This window comes from Aspergillus aculeatinus, assembly GCF_003184765.1.
Source record: "Aspergillus aculeatinus CBS 121060 unplaced genomic scaffold BO66scaffold_25, whole genome shotgun sequence".
In the NCBI taxonomy this organism is placed as follows: Eukaryota; Fungi; Ascomycota; class Eurotiomycetes; order Eurotiales; family Aspergillaceae; genus Aspergillus; species Aspergillus aculeatinus.
The window spans coordinates 52,911-72,267 of NW_020291494.1; the positions used below are offsets into that span (position 1 = coordinate 52,911).

The following is a 19,357-nucleotide window of genomic DNA, read 5'->3' on the forward strand; positions in this document are numbered from 1 at the left end:
TGATCGTTGATGACAGGACTTTGATGGAAGCTACCACCCGATCTGGGTTCAGTTTTGTATTACTAGAACTCACATAGTAGTCACACCTTTTGATGGTCCCCGAATTGGGAACCATGAATTGAAGATCACATGGTTGTATTCCTACACTATGAAATGTGGCGTGAAGCTTTGAAGTGATAGACCTTTATCACCGCAGTCAGGTACTCTATGAGAAGCAAAAGGCAAACAATGGATGTTGATCTTGGTGACACCGCCGTGTGCGCCGGTGGTAGTTAGGGGCAAACCGAAGTATAAAATCCCACTGCATCACCCTCGAGGTGTCTTTCTACACAAATCATCTCATCACACTCCAAGCCTTCAATTCTTCCACTGCTCGCCAGAAGACACTCCATCACCAGCAATACTCTCATACCTCCACCTTCATCATGCAGTTCTCCTCCATTGTCACCTTCGCTCTGCTGTGCGCCGCAGCCACCGCCTCCTCCCTCAACGCTGGTGCCAATCAGTTGGACAAACGACTCTTCTGCAACGACGCGACATGTAACACCCAGGTATGTTTTTTGAACTTTCTCTGTCTCGCATGTATGTCCTGTTTCCCAAGCCAATGCTGATGCGCCTACTATAGTGTCTCAACGCCAATGCCCTTAGTGGGCAATGCGGTGGGACGGAGGACCTGTAAGACCTTCCTTTCCAATCTTTCTATAGACCCGCCCGATGGGTAGATCTCGCTAGGTTTCAAATACTAATGCTTGGAACCGTGCAGTCGCTGCATCTGCAGTTACAGGGTGCCATTGGCTGACACGAAGGGTGCCGCTGCCCCTGCCGGTCCTGCTGCCCCTGCCGCAGGTCCCTGAGGAATATTGTCTTGGAACAAGGCGTTTGGCGTGGCTATTACATGACACGCCTGCTTCAACTTTTTTCATCTTGGTCACTCGTTCTCATAATTAATAATTAATATCAAATTTGTATCCCTACTTCCACTCCTACCATTCGTGGTGTCCTCTCAAGCATTCAGTAGTCATGCTGTAAATTAGAGAAGTGACTCTAGAGATGCACACCACCTATACCAGCTCCACGGGGATATCACCTCGCAGCCATCAACATCCGGAAATACTAAGCCATAGTATATCTCATTCAATCCCGGGTTCCTCCTACAGCCTTACCTTGTCCATCATCTCCGTGACCTCCTCAACCGCATTACTCTGGCTTCAGCTCATTCTTGCTTTTCTTTTCTCCAGTGGCGAGCTAGTCAGTCTTTCTGTACCCACTAAGCTTATTTCTTTGTATGGTAATCCATCTCAACCCCCTTTTTCATTGTGCTTGAGGGTGCCAGTTATGGTGGGAGAGGATTTGTGGTTCGCTCCTGGGGCGGGGAAATGTATAAGCCCTGTCACCTAAAGGCATCTTGACTTCACGCCGTGCCACGACGCGCGATATAGAATGTGAAAACATGTATCAGAAGAAGTCTTTGCTGATGTTGGCGCAAGTTAAAGAATGAAAGAAGAAAAAAGAAATTGCCTTCTTGCTACAGTAAAGCTTAATACATGCTTATTGCCAAAGCATCTAATTTTCGAGAAGCACAACCTTGATAGATAAAGCCAACCGCATCGGCAACGGGCCTATCTCATAAGAATCCTGCTTTCAATCCAAACTCAAGCGCAGAAGCGTTTATACTCCGTACTAAGACGATCGGCAGTGACACAACCCCAGGAAATGCCATTCGAGTCCCTCATCACCGCCGCGCCAACCTCATAATCGCAGAGGCTCTTGTCATCCCGCACCGCCTTGATATTGTCAGACATGATCTTCCCGGAGATCGGCTGATTCTTGCCCTGCGCCGCCTGACAGTACATGAGCGCACCACCAAACTGCGGCGTCAGCCGCACCGGCTGGCGGCTTTTGAATTGAGAGAGGGGGGTCTTCGGCGTGACGAGGCGCGTCAGCAGCCTCTGCATGTCGCGGTTCAGCGGACACAGGTGCATGTGGATCTGGTTGTGAGTGATGGAGTGCACGGAGTTGACGGCCAGGGCCTGCGTCGCAGGGTTCGAGACCGCCAGCGCCGACGACTGCCCGAAATCCCACCCTTCCGCTGCCAGCTTGGGGTGCTCGGCCTCCAGCGCGAGGATATCCGCGATGGGGACCGTGACGGTCGCTAGGTCCCCACCCGGTGTCTTCACCCAGTAGGCCGCGCCGGGCGCCGGGTTTGTGTATTGCTGCACGCAGGTGCCCGTCTGCAGACACGTGCAGAGCGAGTGGAACCACACCCCGCAGGAGGAGCAGACGTGGTTCGTGTCCGCCTGGCAGTGGTGCGCGCAATCGTTGAGGTGGAGTTGCGTGAGGAGGTTGGTAGGGCAAGGCGATCCGACGTGCGCAGAGCCGACGGGACACTGCGTGCTGCATTTTTGGTCGCCCTTGACGCACTCGCAGTGGGCTAGGGTGGCTTTGTCGCCTTGCAGGATTTGGGCGTTGGTGCAAGGCGGGAGTTTGGTGCCTGCTTGGGCTGTAGATTCGGTGGGGAGGGTGGTGAGGAGGATGGTGAGAGTGATACCGAAGAGAAAGGCTTGTGAGATCATGTTGCTTGGTATGGATGGTATAGCCTTGCCATGGCCTGAATGAATTGCAGGAAGGGCGGATTAGGCGACAAGGCCTGAGCAGGGTTCTTTATACACACATTGCCCCATTGCTCGTATAGTTCTGTTGCTCCGTGATCTAGGCCAAGCAACCGAACCACGGGCGCGACGGCCTTCGGAGCGGGTGTCTTCCTCCGCAATTACGATCAACACGAACATTTACGGCCAGATGACTCGCATGCATATAGCATAAGGGATTGGCATAGTAGATTCACACAAAGGTAGGCGGTTACACTACACCTGTATGTCTTCATGTTGGTAGGCACGCACATACGACCACAGGGTGTGGAAAACAGGGCTTCCCGTCCGCTCAGCCGTACTTAAGCCACACGCCGGGAGGTTAGTAGTTGGGTGGGTGACCACCAGCGAATCCCTTCTGTTGTATGTTTTTGCTGAATAAAGTTAGGATCTTATCCTTATATGTCCAGCTACCAACCTATTCTTGTACGCAACTTTTGACTGTTTAGCTCAGTGCGGGAGTCGGCAAGCGAGCGTCGTTTCCATAGCCTCGGCCCCGTGTAAGTTATCGCTGATTCCGCTCCACGTGCAAAAGTAGTCCGAGCTTGTTTGACTTCAGCGCTGATAACTACCTAGTAAAGTTACACCAGCCACGAGCACTCAGCTGGTGCATCAGTCTGTTGAACAGAAACCAGCCACATATCTCAGCAGGCATGCCCCCCTTCTGACTCGACCTTTACAAATAACAAATGCGAGAAGAGAAGCGTTTGAATATAGCAATGTTTCCTTGGCGAAATATGACCTAGAAAAACTCGTCTCCAGATATAACAAAAGCATAAGCAGGTTGAAAAGAACATAGATGGATCAGGCACGAGAGAAGCAGGATACGCAAAGGTTGAGACGGAATCATAGTCTCCATTTAACGGGGATCGGCTACCAACAACTTGACATCCCTTGTTTCACAGAACTGACGAAAATCTCTTACAGGTACCGGATGGTCTTCAATCCAGACAATCGGCCAGAAATCGGGGCATTCCGTGTTGATGGTGAGATCGAACCTCCGAAGATAGCGCTTGAGAGTACGATCGCGGCGTACCTGCTTGCGTCGCTTGGACTTGCGCATGACCTTTCTCAGGGCCTCGGCATCTGCCCAGCATAGGAAAGGCAGGGGCCCTGCCGAGATCGCTCCTGTGTAGACCTCATATGCAACGTTCTCCATGCGGAGATAGTCTCCGTCCGGTGTCCACTCGGCCCCAGTTTTGACCATCTGATCTTTGGGCAGATTATGCCAATAGGGACCCCAAAGGCACTCGGGGTTCCAGAAGCGGACGATCGAGGTGGGAGGTTGCTGAAGGAGCATCCGCCGCCAGCTTGCCTCGGGGCGCAAGTATGCCCTTTCTCTCTTCTCCGATGCAATAGAGGGGCAGTGCCACGCACCATGTCTCCGACGCGAGTTGAGTCCTACAAAGATGAATTCGAACCATATCTTGTCCATCACCAGAGGGTTCTTCCTTGTTTTGCGACGGGTCTTTCTGGTGTCTGTGTCGATGGGAATGTAGAACAGGGCCTGCTGGATCCTGCGAGAGCTTTTGATGAGAGCATTCCACGTAGCACAGACCCGAGCTGATATCAGCAATGTGTGCATGTCCAGACGCAGAAGAATAGCTTCCAAGGTTTCGGGGACAAGGAATATATCGGGCGTTCTTAGACGGCGGGGTATCTCATTTTCAGAGTCATCCTCACAGTTCTTGAGGCGTTTGCTTCTCCTAAGAGTAGGCATGATTGGTAATCTCAGTGGAGACAGAGGTGTGCGATCCCGCTTGCTGATTCAACGACTTGGAAAATTGCAAGTCCTGCAAGACAGTTTGCGAGAAATTTAGTTGCAGTTCAGCTTGACTTACAAAGTCAGTAATACTTGACCACTGAGGTCCGAAAAATGACTCACCCTGCCTTAGTTTTTTAGGTTGCAAGCATCATTATCGCGTGCGCGTGTTTGTTTCGTCACTACTCTTGGGAAGGCGGAAGAACATTCCGAAGAGGGGAATGGCGGCAGTTGAAGCTTACATCGGAACCTATGATTTTGCATTCCATGACTGCAACAGCTTGCCAGAGATATATCATTTTCATTGCGCCCGACCAGCGCACAGTCAAATATCTATATCGAGTGAGGTGGAGATGATTGGAGGTGTTTGGGCTCTCCACCCTCCAGCGTACCACACATCTTTCCTAGCGGCCTTCTTGGAGACTTCTTGGAGACCCCAGCACCCGGAAATTCCGATTGGTAGGTCAGACAGCTGACTAATTCAATGATTGGTCACCCATCCATAGGCAAAGAAAGAAAGAAAAAGAAAACCAGGCCCCTGAGCTTGGCGAAGTACTGATATAGTCAAGCACCAGCAGGCCAGAGAAGTAGAGGAAAGGGCTAGGCATGTGGTTCAGTAAACGGATTTCACGTTGGGCGAATAATCGGATCCTGGGATACCTGAGATGGCTTCACGTGACTGTAATGTTTGTAACTGATAATGAACTCAAAAGTATCCATCCTTCTCGGTTACAACCTCGCCGATGTAATCTGCTCGTCTTTGCGAGCATCCCCCAAATGGCGGATTCAGAATCATGTAATACCGTTGATCACTTTGGACCCCCCGTACGTTCAGCTAAATTGCCCCACAGACCGAGAACCGTCCAAGGGCATGCGTATCGAACGTGCCTGCGAGTCTTGCCGCTCCAAGAAGGTCAAATGCAACGGAGAGAATCCTTGCCTCCGATGCTGGCAGCACCGCCTGCCCTGCAAGTATCGCGAGAAGCCACGCGTTCGAGGGCGGCCGCCAAAGAGACCAACGGCACGAAAAAGCACTCCGGCACCCGCGGTGGCAGAAGCCACAACCCCAAGCTTCATCCTCAGCAGCGACAGTGACGGGCGGAGGCTTACAAACGTCAGTCATGGGGGAGATCCAGCTCGATACAGTCCCGAGGAGTATCGGCAGCAACTAGAACTCCGCGCGGGAATAGGCGTCACCAACAGCCGGACAGGCTCCTTTCAATTCTATGGTATTTCCCGGGGTTCACATTCAAAGTAACCCACATGTGTGCTTGACGAGAAACTAGGCGCCGAAAGTCTGACGATCTGTGTAATATTAGGACCCTCTTCACATTTCTGCTTCATCCAGCGCATCCACCAGCGTATGAAGCGCCAGTCCCACGGTCGGCTCTTGGACCAGCCCAAGACAGCAGTGCCGACCGGGCTCGGGGAATGGGGCCTGGAGCGGTTCATGTTCGCCGCCGGATCGGGCGGGCTTCGCTCGTCGGGGGGCTCGACTGAATCATTTCTATCGCAGGAGCTGGGTCGCCGGTTCATCGCCGCTTACTTTGATGTCATTCACCCGCATTTACCCATTCTCGAACGACCTATCATCATTCGCTTGTGGGAGAAGCTGTGGGCCCCCCCGGCTCCCGGACGCGAAGTCAGCTCCAGGGATCTGGTCTACATGGTTCTCGCTCTGGGAGCTCGGACAATGGCCCGCGAGGACAGTCACAGTGGGGAGACGCTGGATCGGTGGGCGGACTACTTCTGGGCGCAGTCGAACGACTATAGCATGCTATTCCAGGAGCCTTGCATCAAGGGGATTCATTTGATACTTCTTAAGGTAGGCATGGCTTTCGCATACACGTCTCGATCCACATTGGAAGGATCAGCAGATGACGAGGGCAATGAACGACTGACTTGAATTGAAAACAGGCTATGTATGCATTGCATGGGATGAGGCCCAACGACGCCTATCTCTATCTAGGTCATGCCGCTCGAAGCGTGTTGGCCTTAGGTCTCAACCGCAGCCAGGTTGTCAACGGACTGGCCCCGGTCATGCATAGGCTGCGCATCACATTCTGGGTCGTCTACTTTTACGAGCGGGTCTGTGCCTTCTTCACCGGTCGGCCCTCATGTTTTCTCGACACCCACATTGACGCTGCGTTTCCCGAGGACGTGCCCCGAACGCTCCTGGAAGATGGCCATATGGGTGACTCGGAGGGTCCGACAACGCAATGCGCCTATTTAAGGTCAATGGCACGGATCGGGCAGCTTATCGAAAAGGTGTCCAGTGGTATCTTCTCACTGGCGAATCTCCAGGCGCTGTACGACCGTCGTAGGGTCGATGCTACGATTCTGGAGTGCGACGCTGCCCTTCAACAAATCGAACACAGCCTGCCTCCGTATCTGCGATTCTCCGATCGCCTTCGACCCAATGGCGAAGCGTGGCAGGAGATCCAGTGTACCCATCTGGGGATGGCTTTTCACCTGATCAAAATGATGATCCGTAGACCTGCTCTGGTGTACGCGAGCTTCTGCCACAGCCCGGATGGGACATCGGGGGCGGGTTCGCCTACGCAGGAGGACCTGCAAGAATCCATCGACTTGTCGATTCATTCCGCCAAGGAGATCATTGCGATCGCAAGTAGTGCTATCATGGAGAGAGCAACGTGCATTCGCAACGATGCATCCGTGGCCAACTACATCGTCTCCGCCTGCGTGACCCTCTTGTATAATGTGTTGGATTCGTCCGTCACCGTGGAGCATGCGCGGATGATCTTCGAGTCCGTGGAACGTGGCATTCAGTGCCTGGATCAGATGGAGCATAATGGACCGATCACCGGCAAAGCGCTGAGCATGGACATCATGAAGAGTGCCAAGGATGCCCTGTCGCTCTCAACCCGCGAGGCAAATCTGGAGGAGAACATGGCGGACAATTTCCCCTGGCTGAAGTAAGTGACTGCCTTTTACTCGAACCCGCCCGAGAGACTTATATTGATCGCATGGTATTCAAAGTGAGGTTTACCTCCCGGCACCAACCGGAGAATTGTTGGATCCTCTCGACGAACCGTTCAGCTATATTCCTGGCATGGGAACGCCCTCACTCGAACAGATTGCCGAGGGGAATGATTTTCTCTCCACCAGCATTTCGGGCATCAATTATATGTCTTATTGGCTGAATGGAGATGCCACAGGTTCGAATCGCGCCGACTTTCTGTACTGACTAATGGATGGACGGGGGGGTCACCTCCAAGACGGTCCACGTTCAATGGGCTGGATCAATGCCCTTTTGAGTAATACCCGAGAGATCTCGGCACGATTGATCTCCACTCCAGGGGTTTGTAGCAGCCCTCCCCAAATCGGAGCCATGCTTTCTATCCGAGTATTTTCGGCTCATTAGCAACCGACCTTCACTTGTCTACCGAGCTCGTCATCAAAATTGTACCTCTCCATGACATGTCATCGCCTCCATGTAGCCTGCAGCCAGTAGATTGTAGCCAGTAGCAGGCTTCCATGCCATATTTGTAATCGTTGCTATGAGTCTGCCGTATCTCCAACCTCAACCCAGTAGAATTACAGAGCCTCTATAAATTGATCTTGAGCTCATCATGGACCTTGATTTATATTGCAGCCTGTTAATTCTATCCGTATCTTCGGTCTTGTTATTGAGCTATCTCGTTCACCAAGCTCAGTTAAACAAGAATCAGGCCTGACCCGCCTCAGCGATTTATGGTAAGTGTTGGTTTTGAAATGCGGTTCCCTCAACCAAAAGACCAAAAGCCACATGTCACTGATGTGCCCAAAAGGAGAAACCAGTCACCGGAGGCGAGCCCACCGCGGCATCTCCTATCTATCGCAAGGATGGTCGAGCGCTTGGCGTGGTATTCAAAGACCTCACGGTCGTGGGGGTTGCCAGCGGGGTCAACGGAATCATGACTCTGCCAGCGATGGTGACCAAGGTTGTGCAATGGCCCGTCAAAGCCATCGCACATGCGACCGGCAAGCAATCTACACCAACGAGAAAGCTCATTCGCGATGTCAGTGGGGTGATCTTTCCTGGGGAGTCGATGCTCGTGCTGGGACGGCCGGGCGCCGGGTGCACCACCCTGCTGAAGACCCTCGCCAACAGCCACGGTTCGTTCGTTGAAGTTCAAGGCCAGCTGCAGTATGCTACTCTCTCCAAAGAAGAGATGGCACGTCGTTACCGATCGGAAACCGTCTACGCCAGTGAGGAAGACTTTCATTTTCCCACTCTGTCCGTCAAAAACACCATGGGCTTTGCTTTTCAGCTGCGCAAGCCGGCAAACGAAACCCGGTCGGACTCCGAGTTTGCCCACGAAATGACCGAGGCTTCATTGAAGGCTGTCGGACTGTCTCACACTGCCAATACGATCGTGGGCGATGCCTTCGTGAGAGGGGTTTCTGGCGGAGAGCGCAAGCGTGTGACTTTGATCGAAGCCCTATCGGTCAACCCTACCTTTGCCGCCTGGGACAATCCCACCCGCGGCCTGGACAGTTCCTCCGCCACGGAATTTGTGCAGCTTATCACCTCCCTCTCAGCAGAATCTGGGATGAGTAACGCCGTATCCATGTATCAAGTGTCTGAGACCATCTATGAACGTTTCGATCGGGTCACCGTCCTGTACGACGGCCGGCTGATCTTCTGCGGCCGAGCCGAGCAAGCCAAAGACTACTTCCTGAGACTGGGCTTCGAGTGCCGCGATCGTCAGACCACCCCGGATTTCCTGACCGCCGTCACCTCCCCTGCAGAGCGTCTAATTCGAAAGGATGCGGCGGGACCGGTGCCCACCGACCCCGATGGCCTCGCCGCTGCATTCCGGGAGAGCGCGGAGTATTGTCAGTTGCAAGAGGATATCGTCCGGTATCAGGCGGGAATGGCCCGCGATGGCCAGCGTGTCCAAGCCTTCCGGGAAAATGTGCACCAAATCCGTTCGTCGTGGGTGCCGCAGCAGGCGATCGCCCCGAGCACGCTGGCCAAGCAGATCTGGGTTGCCATGCGTCGGTACTACCAGCTGCTGTGGGGCGACAAGTGGACGTTTCTCACCCTGGTTGCCTTCGTCGCCCTCAACGCAGTGATCAACGGTCCGGCGTACTACATGGCTCCCAAGGACGTCACCGGCACGTACGAGAAGAGCAGCGCCTTGTTCTTCTCCCTGATCTATTTCTATCTCAATGCCCTGACGGAGGCCGTCTCCACGGTCAAGTCGCGTAACATCCTGTTGAAACAGGTCCAATATGGGTTTATCCATCCAAGCGCGTTCGTCATCGCCCAGACCCTTGCCGATATTCCGATCGCCTTCATTCAGTGTCTCCTGTTTGCCTGTCTGTATTACTTCGAGATCGGCCTTCAACAGACAGCGTCCACTTTCTGGATCTTTGTCCTGCTTGTCTTCACTCATTATGCGGCTGTTCAAAGCCTGTTCCGCATGCTCGGCGCCTGGGTCCCCAACATCTCGTTGACCCTGATGATGGCCGGCAGCGCGATCCCTGTTGGTCTCCTGTATTCGGGGTTCGGTCCGACCCGGCCTACCCAGCGACGATGGGGTTCATGGCTGCGCCGCGCATCGCCGTCGCCATACGCGCTGGAAGCATTGCTGGCCAATGAGTTGGATGGAATCACCTTGACTTGTGCCGACAGCGACATGGTTCCGTCCGGGTCGAACTACACCCAGTTGCAGTACCAGACCTGCAGTATCACTGGGAGTACCATGGGACATCAATCAGTCTCTGGCTCAGTGTATCTGGCGGATCACTTCGGCTACACGCGCAGCCACCTGTGGCGCAACTTCGGCATCATCCTGGTTATGTGGTTCCTCTATGTGGTATTGGGATGCATTGGACTCACCATCATGACGCGCGAGTCGGGAGGATCTCACGGTCGGATCTTCAAACGGTCCAAGCAACGCGATGAGGAAAACCAGCCCAAGTCCTCGGCCACCTCCTCCTCGGGGTCCTCGTCCGCCACACAGTCGGTCGCCGGATCCCCCGCATCCTATGCACTGGAGAAGGTCGAGACCCGCCATTCGAGAGAGGCAGCCCGCACATTCATCTTCCAGGAGGTCAGCTACTTCGTTCCAGTGGCCGGGAAGGAAAGACAGTTGCTCCGCGGTGTGAGCGGGTATGCTCGCCCGGGGCAGTTGACAGCCCTAATGGGGGCTTCCGGCGCCGGGAAGACAACGTTGCTGGACACCCTCGCCCAACGCAAGAGCACCGGTCGGATCACGGGGGCTATGCGCCTCGGTGGTGCGCCCCAGGACCAGTCCTTTGCCCGGTCTTGCGGATTCGTAATGCAGCAAGATGTGCACGAACCCAATGCCACGGTGCGGGAAGCTCTGCAGTTCTCCGCGCGTCTGCGCCAGCCCGCCGATGTCGCGGAGGAGGATAAGTTGGCTTACGTGGAGCACATCATCCACTTGCTGGACCTGGAAGCGCTTGCCGATGCGCTCATTGGCGAGCCCGGAGACGGGCAGCTCAGCGTTGAGGAACGGAAGCGCGTCACAGTCGGGGTGGAGCTGGCGGCGCGCCCCAGCTCGCTCCTGTTTCTCGACGAGCCCACCTCGGGCTTGGACAGTCAAGCGGCCTTTGCGCTCGTGCAGTTCCTGCAGCGGATCGCTGCCGAGGGGATCCCCATCGTCTGCACCATCCACCAGCCGTCCGGGGTTCTCTTCGAGATGTTCGACCATGTCCTGCTCCTGGCGCCGGGAGGCCAGACCGTTTACTTTGGCGAGACCGGCGAGAACTCGTCCCAAGTCGTCGAGTATTTCGGAAGATACGGCGCCACGATCGATAGCCAGGCGAACCCCGCGGAGTTTATCCTGTCGACCGTGACCTCCAAGGGGGAGGGCTCGAAGGACTGGCCCGCCATCTGGCGCGAGTCTCCGGAACGCAACGCCCTCGACGCGACCCTCGTTCGATTGAACGCCACTCCCACCACCACCGAGCCACCCTATCCTCGAACCCCCTCTTCCTCCCAAGCAGCATACGCCCTATCACTCTGGTCGCAAACCGTGACCGTAACTCAGCGCCACTGGCTCTCCGTCTGGCGGGACGGGATGTACCTGTTCAGCAAGACGGCGAAAAGCCTGTTCGTCTCCCTCTTCATCGCCTTCAGCTTCTTCAAAGCCGGATCCAGCCTGCAGGGCCTGCAGAACCAGATGATCGCGGTGCTGCTGCTATCGTGGATCATCCCCACGACGAGCGCCGACCTGCAGGACATGTGGTTCCGCAAATGGGCGATCTTCAGCGCGCGCGAGCAGAACGGCATCTACGACTGGCGGGCGCTAGTGACCGCGCTCGTCGCCGTCGAGATCCCCTGGCAGCTGGGGATCTACACGCTGGTGTTTCTGGGGACGTACTGGACGGTGGGGTTCCCTGCGGGCGTCTCCGCCGTCGCCGGCCTCTACTACTTCACCTGGCTGCTCCTCGCCCTGTTCAGTGTCGGCTACTCCCAGCTGCTGGCCGCCTGCTTCCCCGACCCCACCCTGGCCGGCTACGCCAACTCCCTCGTCTGGGTCGTCCTCATGGTCTGCTCCGGCGTCCTCACCCCCCACGCCTACATGAACGACTTCTACCGTCCCTGGCTGTTCTGGGTCGACCCCATGCGCTACTTCTTCGGCGCTACCGTCGGTGTTGTCCTGCATGATGTCCCTGTAGACTGCGGTTCCGCGGAGCTTGTTCGCTTCCAGCCTCCGCCCGGTCTGTCCTGTGGCCAGTATGGGGGTCCCAGCAGCGGCGGTGGCCTGGGACAGCTGTATCTGGATCACAACCCGGGGTACCTGGTTAACCCCAATGCGACCGCGGACTGCGGGTATTGTCCGTACACGGTTGGAGACGACTATCTGTCGACCTTGGAGTATGGGTACGGCCAGCGGTGGTGGAACTGGGCGGCGTTTCTGGGGTTCTGCTGCTCGAATATCGTGCTCTTGTATGGTGTGGTCTGGCTTACCAAGGGACGGGGACAGAGACGGAAGACTAAGGGTTAAGGATTGGAAGGCATTGTGATTTACTCGCTAGATCATCAGGCGGGAAGCCGGAGTCAAAACTGGCTCTTATTTGTGACCCTACTTGATTGTCTATCGCTTTCCGTTGTGTTGGTTTTCTTTGGACTTCACATTTAGACACGAGACGCATTGCTAAGGGGGCATAAAGAAAGACTTTAGATAGCGTTTTTTGTGCCATGGAGTCGGTATTGACATCATGTTACCTCACAGCGACGTTAGGCTACCTAACACCGTACCCAATTCAATGTGCAGGGTGCTACGTTTATTCGTGGCTGGATCCCATATGCTCTGTTCTTAATAGCTCCTGTGACTCTCACTAGCATATTCTCCTATACGAACTCTTTTCTCAGTCTGTGAACCTGTGGATCCCTGGATTTCCAGCCATTAGTGAAGTGTGACAGGCAGAGCTATCTAATTCACAAGATGTGACTGCGATACAGTACCACCCGCCAGCGCTATCTCAGCCAACAAGATCATTGACTAGAAAGATCTTGACAAGCGGTCAGGTTCTATTTGCTCGAATCGGTCTCTCAAGATTGTCGCCATCGAAGCCCAGGCTCTGAACTCTGTTAGAATAAACAAAGAAACAAGGTGGGTCGACCGGGCGCCACCGTTGCATAGATCGGCAAAATAGCGCATCTAGTGCTTATGCGTATATAGCCAACACTGACACTAGCTTGGAGCCATCTCGAGCCGAATGACACTCCTTCTTACCACAAAGGCCTGTCTGCTTAAGCCAGACTGAGTGGCCCAACTTTGCTATTATCCTTGACATCTCAGCTGAGACCAAGATCTCACCTACTTGGAAACATCATCCAGCGCACCCGGATAGAGATTACGTCGCCCGCGCTACGGTCATACTAAACATATAAATATGTGGACCGTATGCGCTATCACTGTTCTTTTCCTGTCTTCGTATCCCAGTGTCTCTCATTTACGGCTGTGAGGCTTTCTAATCATGGCAGTTCCCTCGGCTTTTGTTGCTACTCTCATCTCCGTACTTCTGGTAAGGACTCTTTCACCCACACTGGCTTGGTGTCACTTGAGCCCTATCTAATCCAGCCACCAAGCTTCCTGTGCTTTTCGGCGTCAGGTGACTATACCTTCATCCTCTCTCTCGCTACAATGGACCTCTTCTCTGGGCACTGACCCGAGTACCGTATATGTTAGCCTTCCGAAACGGCCAATTGGCACACAAAATCAAGCACTTCCACGAGGTATATGGCGAAACCGTTCGCGTGGCCCCCAACGAGGTCTCTTTCATCCACTCCGACAGCGTCAAGGACATCTACCAGCGTCGACCCACCGGCGGGGAGTTCAAATCGCTCCCCAAAGACCCCATCCGCCAGCCGCCGCCACGACCAGGCCAACCGATCAGCATCCTCGAAGCCACAGATGTAGACCACACGCGACTTCGCAAGGTCTACGCGGCTGCGTTCAGCACCCAAGCCCTAACGTCTCAAGAGCCCCTCGTAATTGAATATGTTGACAAGATGATCACGCAGCTTCAATCCCAGACTGAAGACGCCACAATCGACCTCCAGAAGTGGATCAGCTTCTGCACCTTTGACATCATCTGCGCTCTCAGCTTTGGCGAAGACTTCGGCTGCCTCGAGCATCAGCGGTACCACGCATGGGTGGGCCAGCTCGTCTTCTCGCTCAAGGCCAAAGTCCAGCTCGCCTCCTGCCGCTTCTACCCCTGGCTGTTCAACTATCTCGTCAAGCGGCTGCCCAAGTCCGCTGGCGCCCTGATGGCGCAGCACCAAGCCACGACCCGCGAGAAAGTGCAACGGCGGTTACAGCAACTGCAGGGCAAGGACGCAAAGCCCGGCGCGACCGTGCAGACACCAGATTTCCTAGCCCACCTCGTGCAGCAATCCCGGCTCGAGCTGTCGGCGAGATGGTGGTCAACGCCGCTACTCTTATCGTCGCGGGAAGTCATACGCTGCAGACGGCCATCACGGGCATTCTGTTCCACCTGCTGCAGAACCCGACCGTGTTGGATCGCGTGACAAGCGAAGTGCGCGGTGCGTTCGCGTCGGCGGATCAAATGAACGTCCAGACGCTGCTGAGGCTGCCTATCCTCGACGCGGCCATCAAGGAGGGTGTCCGACTCACGTCGCCCGTGCCGCTCGGGTTGACCCGTCTTGTTGCCGAGGGTGGCCATACCATTGCGGGCGACTTCTTCCCGGAGTGGGTAAGTAGCCCTAATTCGTTCCCTACCACTCAGAGCCATCTGCATAGCGATAAGCCATTAACCCCAAGACTAACTCATGTTGCAACCTAGACAGTCGTCGCCTACATGCAATGGGCCGCCAACATCTCCCCGCACAACTACGCCGACCCTACGAGCTTCCACCTCGAGCGCTGGCTGCGGCCGGAAGGTAAATTCGAGAAGGACCGTCGACGCGCGACGCAGCCATTTCTCCAGGGCCCGCGGGATTGTATCGGACAGAGCCTGGCCCGTATGGAGATTGTACTCATTCTGGGGAAACTGTTGTATTGTTTCGATCTGCAGGCGGAGGGTAATCTCGGTCGGTGGGAGGATCAGGAGACATACGCGGTTTGGGTCAAAGCGCCGCTGCCGGTAAAGTTGAGGGTGCGGAGGGCCTGGATTAAAGGGTAATGATACGAGGTAGACGAGTCGAACCGGGATATCCCCGTTGGGGGGACGGTCGTTCGAAGCTGAGGGCGTCATTGCCCTAGAGGTTAGGATCAACACCGTGTTAGGTAGGCTGTTACACTACTTCAGCACTGCCGCGGCCGCAAGCTAGGCCAGAAGCCTTTGATTGAATATGAAATGTAAAAGGGGTGCACACATTGGATGGCATTCGTTGCTGCATTATGATCTTCGGAATGGTGCGAAGAGCCCGTGAAGAGAATTCCCATCTACTGGACCTTGCCCCTCGAGTCCACCGACCAGATCTCCTCAATCACCCCATTCCGATGCGCATAGTAAAAGTCATGCAGATTGATCGTTGGATCAATATGGCTGGGGACCATCTCCACCCGATCACCAATCTGCAAGTCGGTGGTGCCTGCTTCCCAACTCAAAGCCCCGTGCTCATCCCCGAGATTCAGATGGGCGTACTTCGCATCCTTACACTCCGCCAGCCCACTGTCGGTCGTCAACGACTTCAACCCAGCATCAATAGTGATCTGCCGCTCCCCCTGCCGACTGATCACCGTCGACAAGATCGTCAGACTATTCGCATAGAACCCGCCCACCGCGTTGCGGTAATCCGTATCCATGAAGATAAACGACCCCGGCTGCAGCTCCGTCACCCCAGACACAGAGGCACAGAACTCCGCGGTGCCCGTGCCCCCCGTCGTGACCACCTCAATCTGGTGTCCGTCCTTGCGCAGCGCCTCCGCCGTGCCAGTCAAGATCGCCATCGAGGCCAGACACTCCATCTTCCGCTTCTCCCGACTGTGCAAATGCTGCAAGTGGCCCTCATACCCCTGCACCCCGATCAACCTCAGATTCTTGAGGTTATCGGCAATGTGTCTCGCCAGCGCCAACGCCGCAGCCGTATCCGCCACCCCCGTGCGGTGCAGTCCAACGTCCAAGTCTATGAGCACCGCCAAAGCCGTGGTCACACCCGCTTTTCCGAGCGCCGCATCGATGGCCGTCGCGCCAACCGCGCTGTCCACCACGATCCGGATCCCCGGGTGCTTTTTCACCAGTTCCACCAGCCGCTGCACCTTCGGGGCCCCGATGATCTCGCACGTGATCAGGATGTCGTCGAAGCCGGCGGCGGTGATCGCTTCCGCTTCGGACACTTTGGCCACGCAGCAGCCCTTGGCGCCGGCGGCGACGAGTTTGCGGGCGAGGGCGGCGCTTTTGGTGGTTTTGAGGTGCGGACGGATGTTGCGGCCTGTCGGGAGGAGGGTGGAGAAGAGTTTGTGGATGTTGGATTCCATTAAGTCCAGGTCGACAATCATCGACGGGGTGTCGAGGGCGGAGAGAGGGTCGCCGATTTTCGGGTCGTACATTTTGGTGGTTGCGGGTGAGTGTCGTGTATAAGGTAGGGAGAGGGGCTATTAGGTGCAAAGAAAATAGACAGTGGCGGCGAGGAGAGGGGGCTTTGCATTATTTATAAGGAAATTTTTGGGGAGAGATGCATCTTGCCCCTCGTTTCGGGGATTAGGCTTATCTGCATTGCATGAACAAGCCGTGCACGGCCGCCAAGGAGAGAGAGAGCCCCTTGCTGATAAGATATCGTACATACCCCGATAAGCTGACGATAAGCCACAGGGTGAGTGTCACCCTTGACCTCAATCTTACCAAATCTCTCGAAAGTCTTTACTAAAAGAGAATATAACCAGTCCGCGAACAAAAGATGTCAACGCTTGATAGTACCTTATTCATGTTTGAGGTATTGGATGTATTGGACCAGATGCGGGGAAGCATACCCGCCAACAAGTGGGGCTGATCATGCCCATTTTCGGGTCAACTGGACAAGCCTCCTTGCTTGGTTGAACCATCCGTACCGCAACCACCCGCATGCGGCAATTACTGGTATTGAGATGACCGCTTAGAATACCGGCCACAGCTGTCGAAGTACATGTACAGTACTGCTCGGTCATGTGCGATGTGGATTACACCATGTGGATTACACCTTTTGAGATATTCCCGCTCCATCACACCTCCTACGATGTGAAAGGATAGTTTGTAGTACATGACAGCTGCACTAGAGAGGGTGTATAAGTTGTCTATGCAGTATCGGTGAAACGATGATTCTGAATGACAGCACAGCTTACTTCAGTGCATTGCATAGCACAAGCTCTTTCCTCGTAGGAAGTATTCATCCCAGATAGTGTCCAGCAAAGTGCTGTCTCCCAGAGCGAAGTGCAGCAATGTGCCAGCGTGGCATTGAATAGCATGAACTGAATTCGTCATACACCGAATCTAAAAAGAATTTGAAAGTGGCTCTCATGCTTACTTATCGTGTACCAGTGGGTCTGTTTGGTAAGAGCCTTTTGGGGCAGATCTCGTGAGATGAATGTGTTCTTTACAAAGAAAGTCTGGTCTTAAGATAGAGGAATATCAGATTAACAAACTTGTCGATATTTGATCGTGGTGTGTTGTGGCTGATGACTTAAGTTGCTGACGTTCATATCTAAGCTCAACATGGCTGTAGGCTCCAAACAGAGCCTGACAAGGTGCGGAGCGTCTTGCATCGCATTGCGAAGTAATAAAACATTCCCAATTCTGGACTCATGTCTTACTTCAGAGAAGGTCAGTATAACCCCAGGTTCGCAGCGTATGGGTGACACTGGCTTCGTTGCATAGCGAAACAAGCCTGCAGCTACGGGGCTGATTTATCGTTTACGAAAACACTGACCGAGTATGACAAAAGTGATTTTATTCAATGATGCCTAACATTGCATAATTCAAATCCTGCCTGCGTACATACGGAGAACCACTGAGGAAGTAAGATGTACAGCCTTCAGGGCGCTGGTCGACCATTCAGCCCCGGCTGCGCCATCCGAGTTTCATTAATGCGAGCCATCAACTGTATTGCTTCAGCGATAATCGGTCCTGGAACCCTTTCCGCAGAGACGACGATCTCCTCTGGTCCATCGGGCTCAAGCCGAGCACGTTGATAGCGGAACCGGAACGTGGACTGGTGGAGCCGGCACAGGGCATCGGGGACTGCTGGATCGCTGGAGCCGCGGTCAATCGCCCCAAAGGAAGGCTTCGCATTCCCGAAGCTTGACCCCATGTCCATCTGGCACTGACCCAGGCGCAAGATCACGTCATCTTCATTTACGTTCACATAACCGGGCACGATGACCGTGCTGTAGCCAGCGTGGCCGGTGTTGTTGATGGAGTGTATCACCGGCACTGTCCAATGTTTCCCGCGAATGTCGGAGATCGTAAGTGTCGTGCTGACTTTTCTGATGCTGCAATCCGTGTCTACAGCCCCCCACAATGCCAGGGCAATAGCGTCAAGGCAAGTGATGGGTGCCATGGTTCTGATTTGCTACGATAATCAGAGAGTCTCGAAAGAGATTGGCTATGAGTGAAGGGTGGAAAGAATGAGTGGGCACACTGATTCTCTTACCAGGGTGCAGTTTCGCACTTTATACCTTTACGTTGCGGCATGTCTACTGCCGTGGAGAGCGAGATTCAACATTTAATGTCAGGACCTATTGCTTTGGAGGCTGCAGAAAGATATATCACATGGAAATCACCGGAGAAACGTGCTTTTAGAGTAGTACTCGACTACATTACAATGCTCATTGTTCGTCAGCGCGGCGCTCAAAGCAAAATGATGCCGAGTTTCGTCCCAAGCAACGGGGACTACGACCATGCATACCCTCCCTCATTGTCTTGAAAGCTATCTTGGCGACGTTTTCCCCTTTGAGCCCATTTACACAACGGAAATTCATGATTGTAGCATACAATCTCCGTGAAAATGTGCTCTATGTCTTTCCCAGGTCAAGTGATGGGTAAATTCTAATCACGAGTTTATCCTTTACGATCCGCCCCTCTCTGACCTCAAACTCTAGATACACTATCGGCTTTGCTGTATCTCCAGATTCACCTTGAGCACGGCATGGATGGGGATGTTCGAAATAATAAACTGCATCAATTACATAGGCTCTGGATGAAGGCTCCCAGGTTCAATGCACGACCATTGGCTGCAGCGACAGCGACGGATGACATGGACCTACTGGTACTGCAAGCATCCGTAGTAGGGACGAGTGTGGAGTCGATTGAGGAAGCCTTTTAGCTCACCTTTTAGAGCTGAGGCTAAAATGACACTGCAGTCTCTTCCTTTGTCTTATCTGCGTTTTGGAAGTAATACTACGCCTCCGGTATTCGATGGCACGAATAGGAAATTCCTTGAGCAGACAGGCTAGATAACAGGCAGAAAAACATCGATAAAAGTGGATACATACCTAACGGTCTACCGGCGGGAATAAGATCA

At 54.2% G+C, this 19,357-nt stretch overlaps 8 protein-coding genes across 8 annotated transcripts; 4 read left to right on the top strand and 4 right to left on the bottom strand.

Annotated features, from left to right (window-relative positions):
• Nucleotides 1-425: 425 nt before the first annotated feature.
• BO66DRAFT_438602 (uncharacterized protein) lies at nucleotides 426-854 on the top strand (the record flags this gene model as incomplete). The annotated part of the gene is made up of 3 exons (XM_025651070.1): nucleotides 426-551; nucleotides 626-675; nucleotides 764-854. The coding sequence occupies 3 exons, from the start codon at nucleotides 426-428 to the stop codon at nucleotides 852-854; spliced, it is 267 nt and encodes an 88-aa protein (XP_025503721.1).
• Nucleotides 855-1,652: 798 nt separating this feature from the next.
• Nucleotides 1,653-2,573, bottom strand: BO66DRAFT_451771 (uncharacterized protein; the record flags this gene model as incomplete). The annotated part of the gene is made up of 1 exon (XM_025651882.1): nucleotides 1,653-2,573. The coding sequence occupies one exon, from the start codon at nucleotides 2,571-2,573 to the stop codon at nucleotides 1,653-1,655; it is 921 nt and encodes a 306-aa protein (XP_025503722.1).
• A 934-nt stretch (nucleotides 2,574-3,507) lies between these two features.
• BO66DRAFT_428901 (uncharacterized protein) lies at nucleotides 3,508-4,368 on the bottom strand (the record flags this gene model as incomplete). Its single annotated transcript, XM_025650427.1, has 1 exon — nucleotides 3,508-4,368. One exon carries the CDS (start codon nucleotides 4,366-4,368, stop codon nucleotides 3,508-3,510), a length of 861 nt encoding a protein of 286 aa, XP_025503723.1.
• An 886-nt stretch (nucleotides 4,369-5,254) lies between these two features.
• On the top strand, nucleotides 5,255-7,344 carry BO66DRAFT_284098 (Zn(II)2Cys6 transcription factor; the record flags this gene model as incomplete). The annotated part of the gene is made up of 3 exons (XM_025643102.1): nucleotides 5,255-5,639; nucleotides 5,730-6,235; nucleotides 6,328-7,344. Coding segments are annotated over 3 exons (1,908 nt in total), but the record flags the coding sequence as incomplete, so codon positions are not given.
• Nucleotides 7,345-8,222: 878 nt separating this feature from the next.
• BO66DRAFT_451776 (ABC transporter-like protein) lies at nucleotides 8,223-12,398 on the top strand (the record flags this gene model as incomplete). Its single annotated transcript, XM_025651883.1, has 1 exon — nucleotides 8,223-12,398. A coding segment is annotated over one exon (4,176 nt), but the record flags the coding sequence as incomplete, so codon positions are not given.
• Nucleotides 12,399-13,579: 1,181 nt separating this feature from the next.
• BO66DRAFT_420571 (cytochrome P450) lies at nucleotides 13,580-15,042 on the top strand (the record flags this gene model as incomplete). The annotated part of the gene is made up of 3 exons (XM_025649882.1): nucleotides 13,580-14,284; nucleotides 14,317-14,613; nucleotides 14,704-15,042. 3 exons carry the CDS (start codon nucleotides 13,580-13,582, stop codon nucleotides 15,040-15,042), a joined length of 1,341 nt encoding a protein of 446 aa, XP_025503726.1.
• A 200-nt stretch (nucleotides 15,043-15,242) lies between these two features.
• On the bottom strand, nucleotides 15,243-16,459 carry BO66DRAFT_392046 (DSD1 family PLP-dependent enzyme). The gene has a single exon (XM_025647407.1). It carries the CDS (start codon nucleotides 16,410-16,412, stop codon nucleotides 15,306-15,308), a length of 1,107 nt encoding a protein of 368 aa, XP_025503727.1. The 5' UTR covers nucleotides 16,413-16,459; the 3' UTR covers nucleotides 15,243-15,305.
• Nucleotides 16,460-17,869: 1,410 nt separating this feature from the next.
• On the bottom strand, nucleotides 17,870-18,394 carry BO66DRAFT_438608 (uncharacterized protein; the record flags this gene model as incomplete). The annotated part of the gene is made up of 1 exon (XM_025651071.1): nucleotides 17,870-18,394. The coding sequence occupies one exon, from the start codon at nucleotides 18,392-18,394 to the stop codon at nucleotides 17,870-17,872; it is 525 nt and encodes a 174-aa protein (XP_025503728.1).
• Nucleotides 18,395-19,357: the final 963 nt, after the last annotated feature.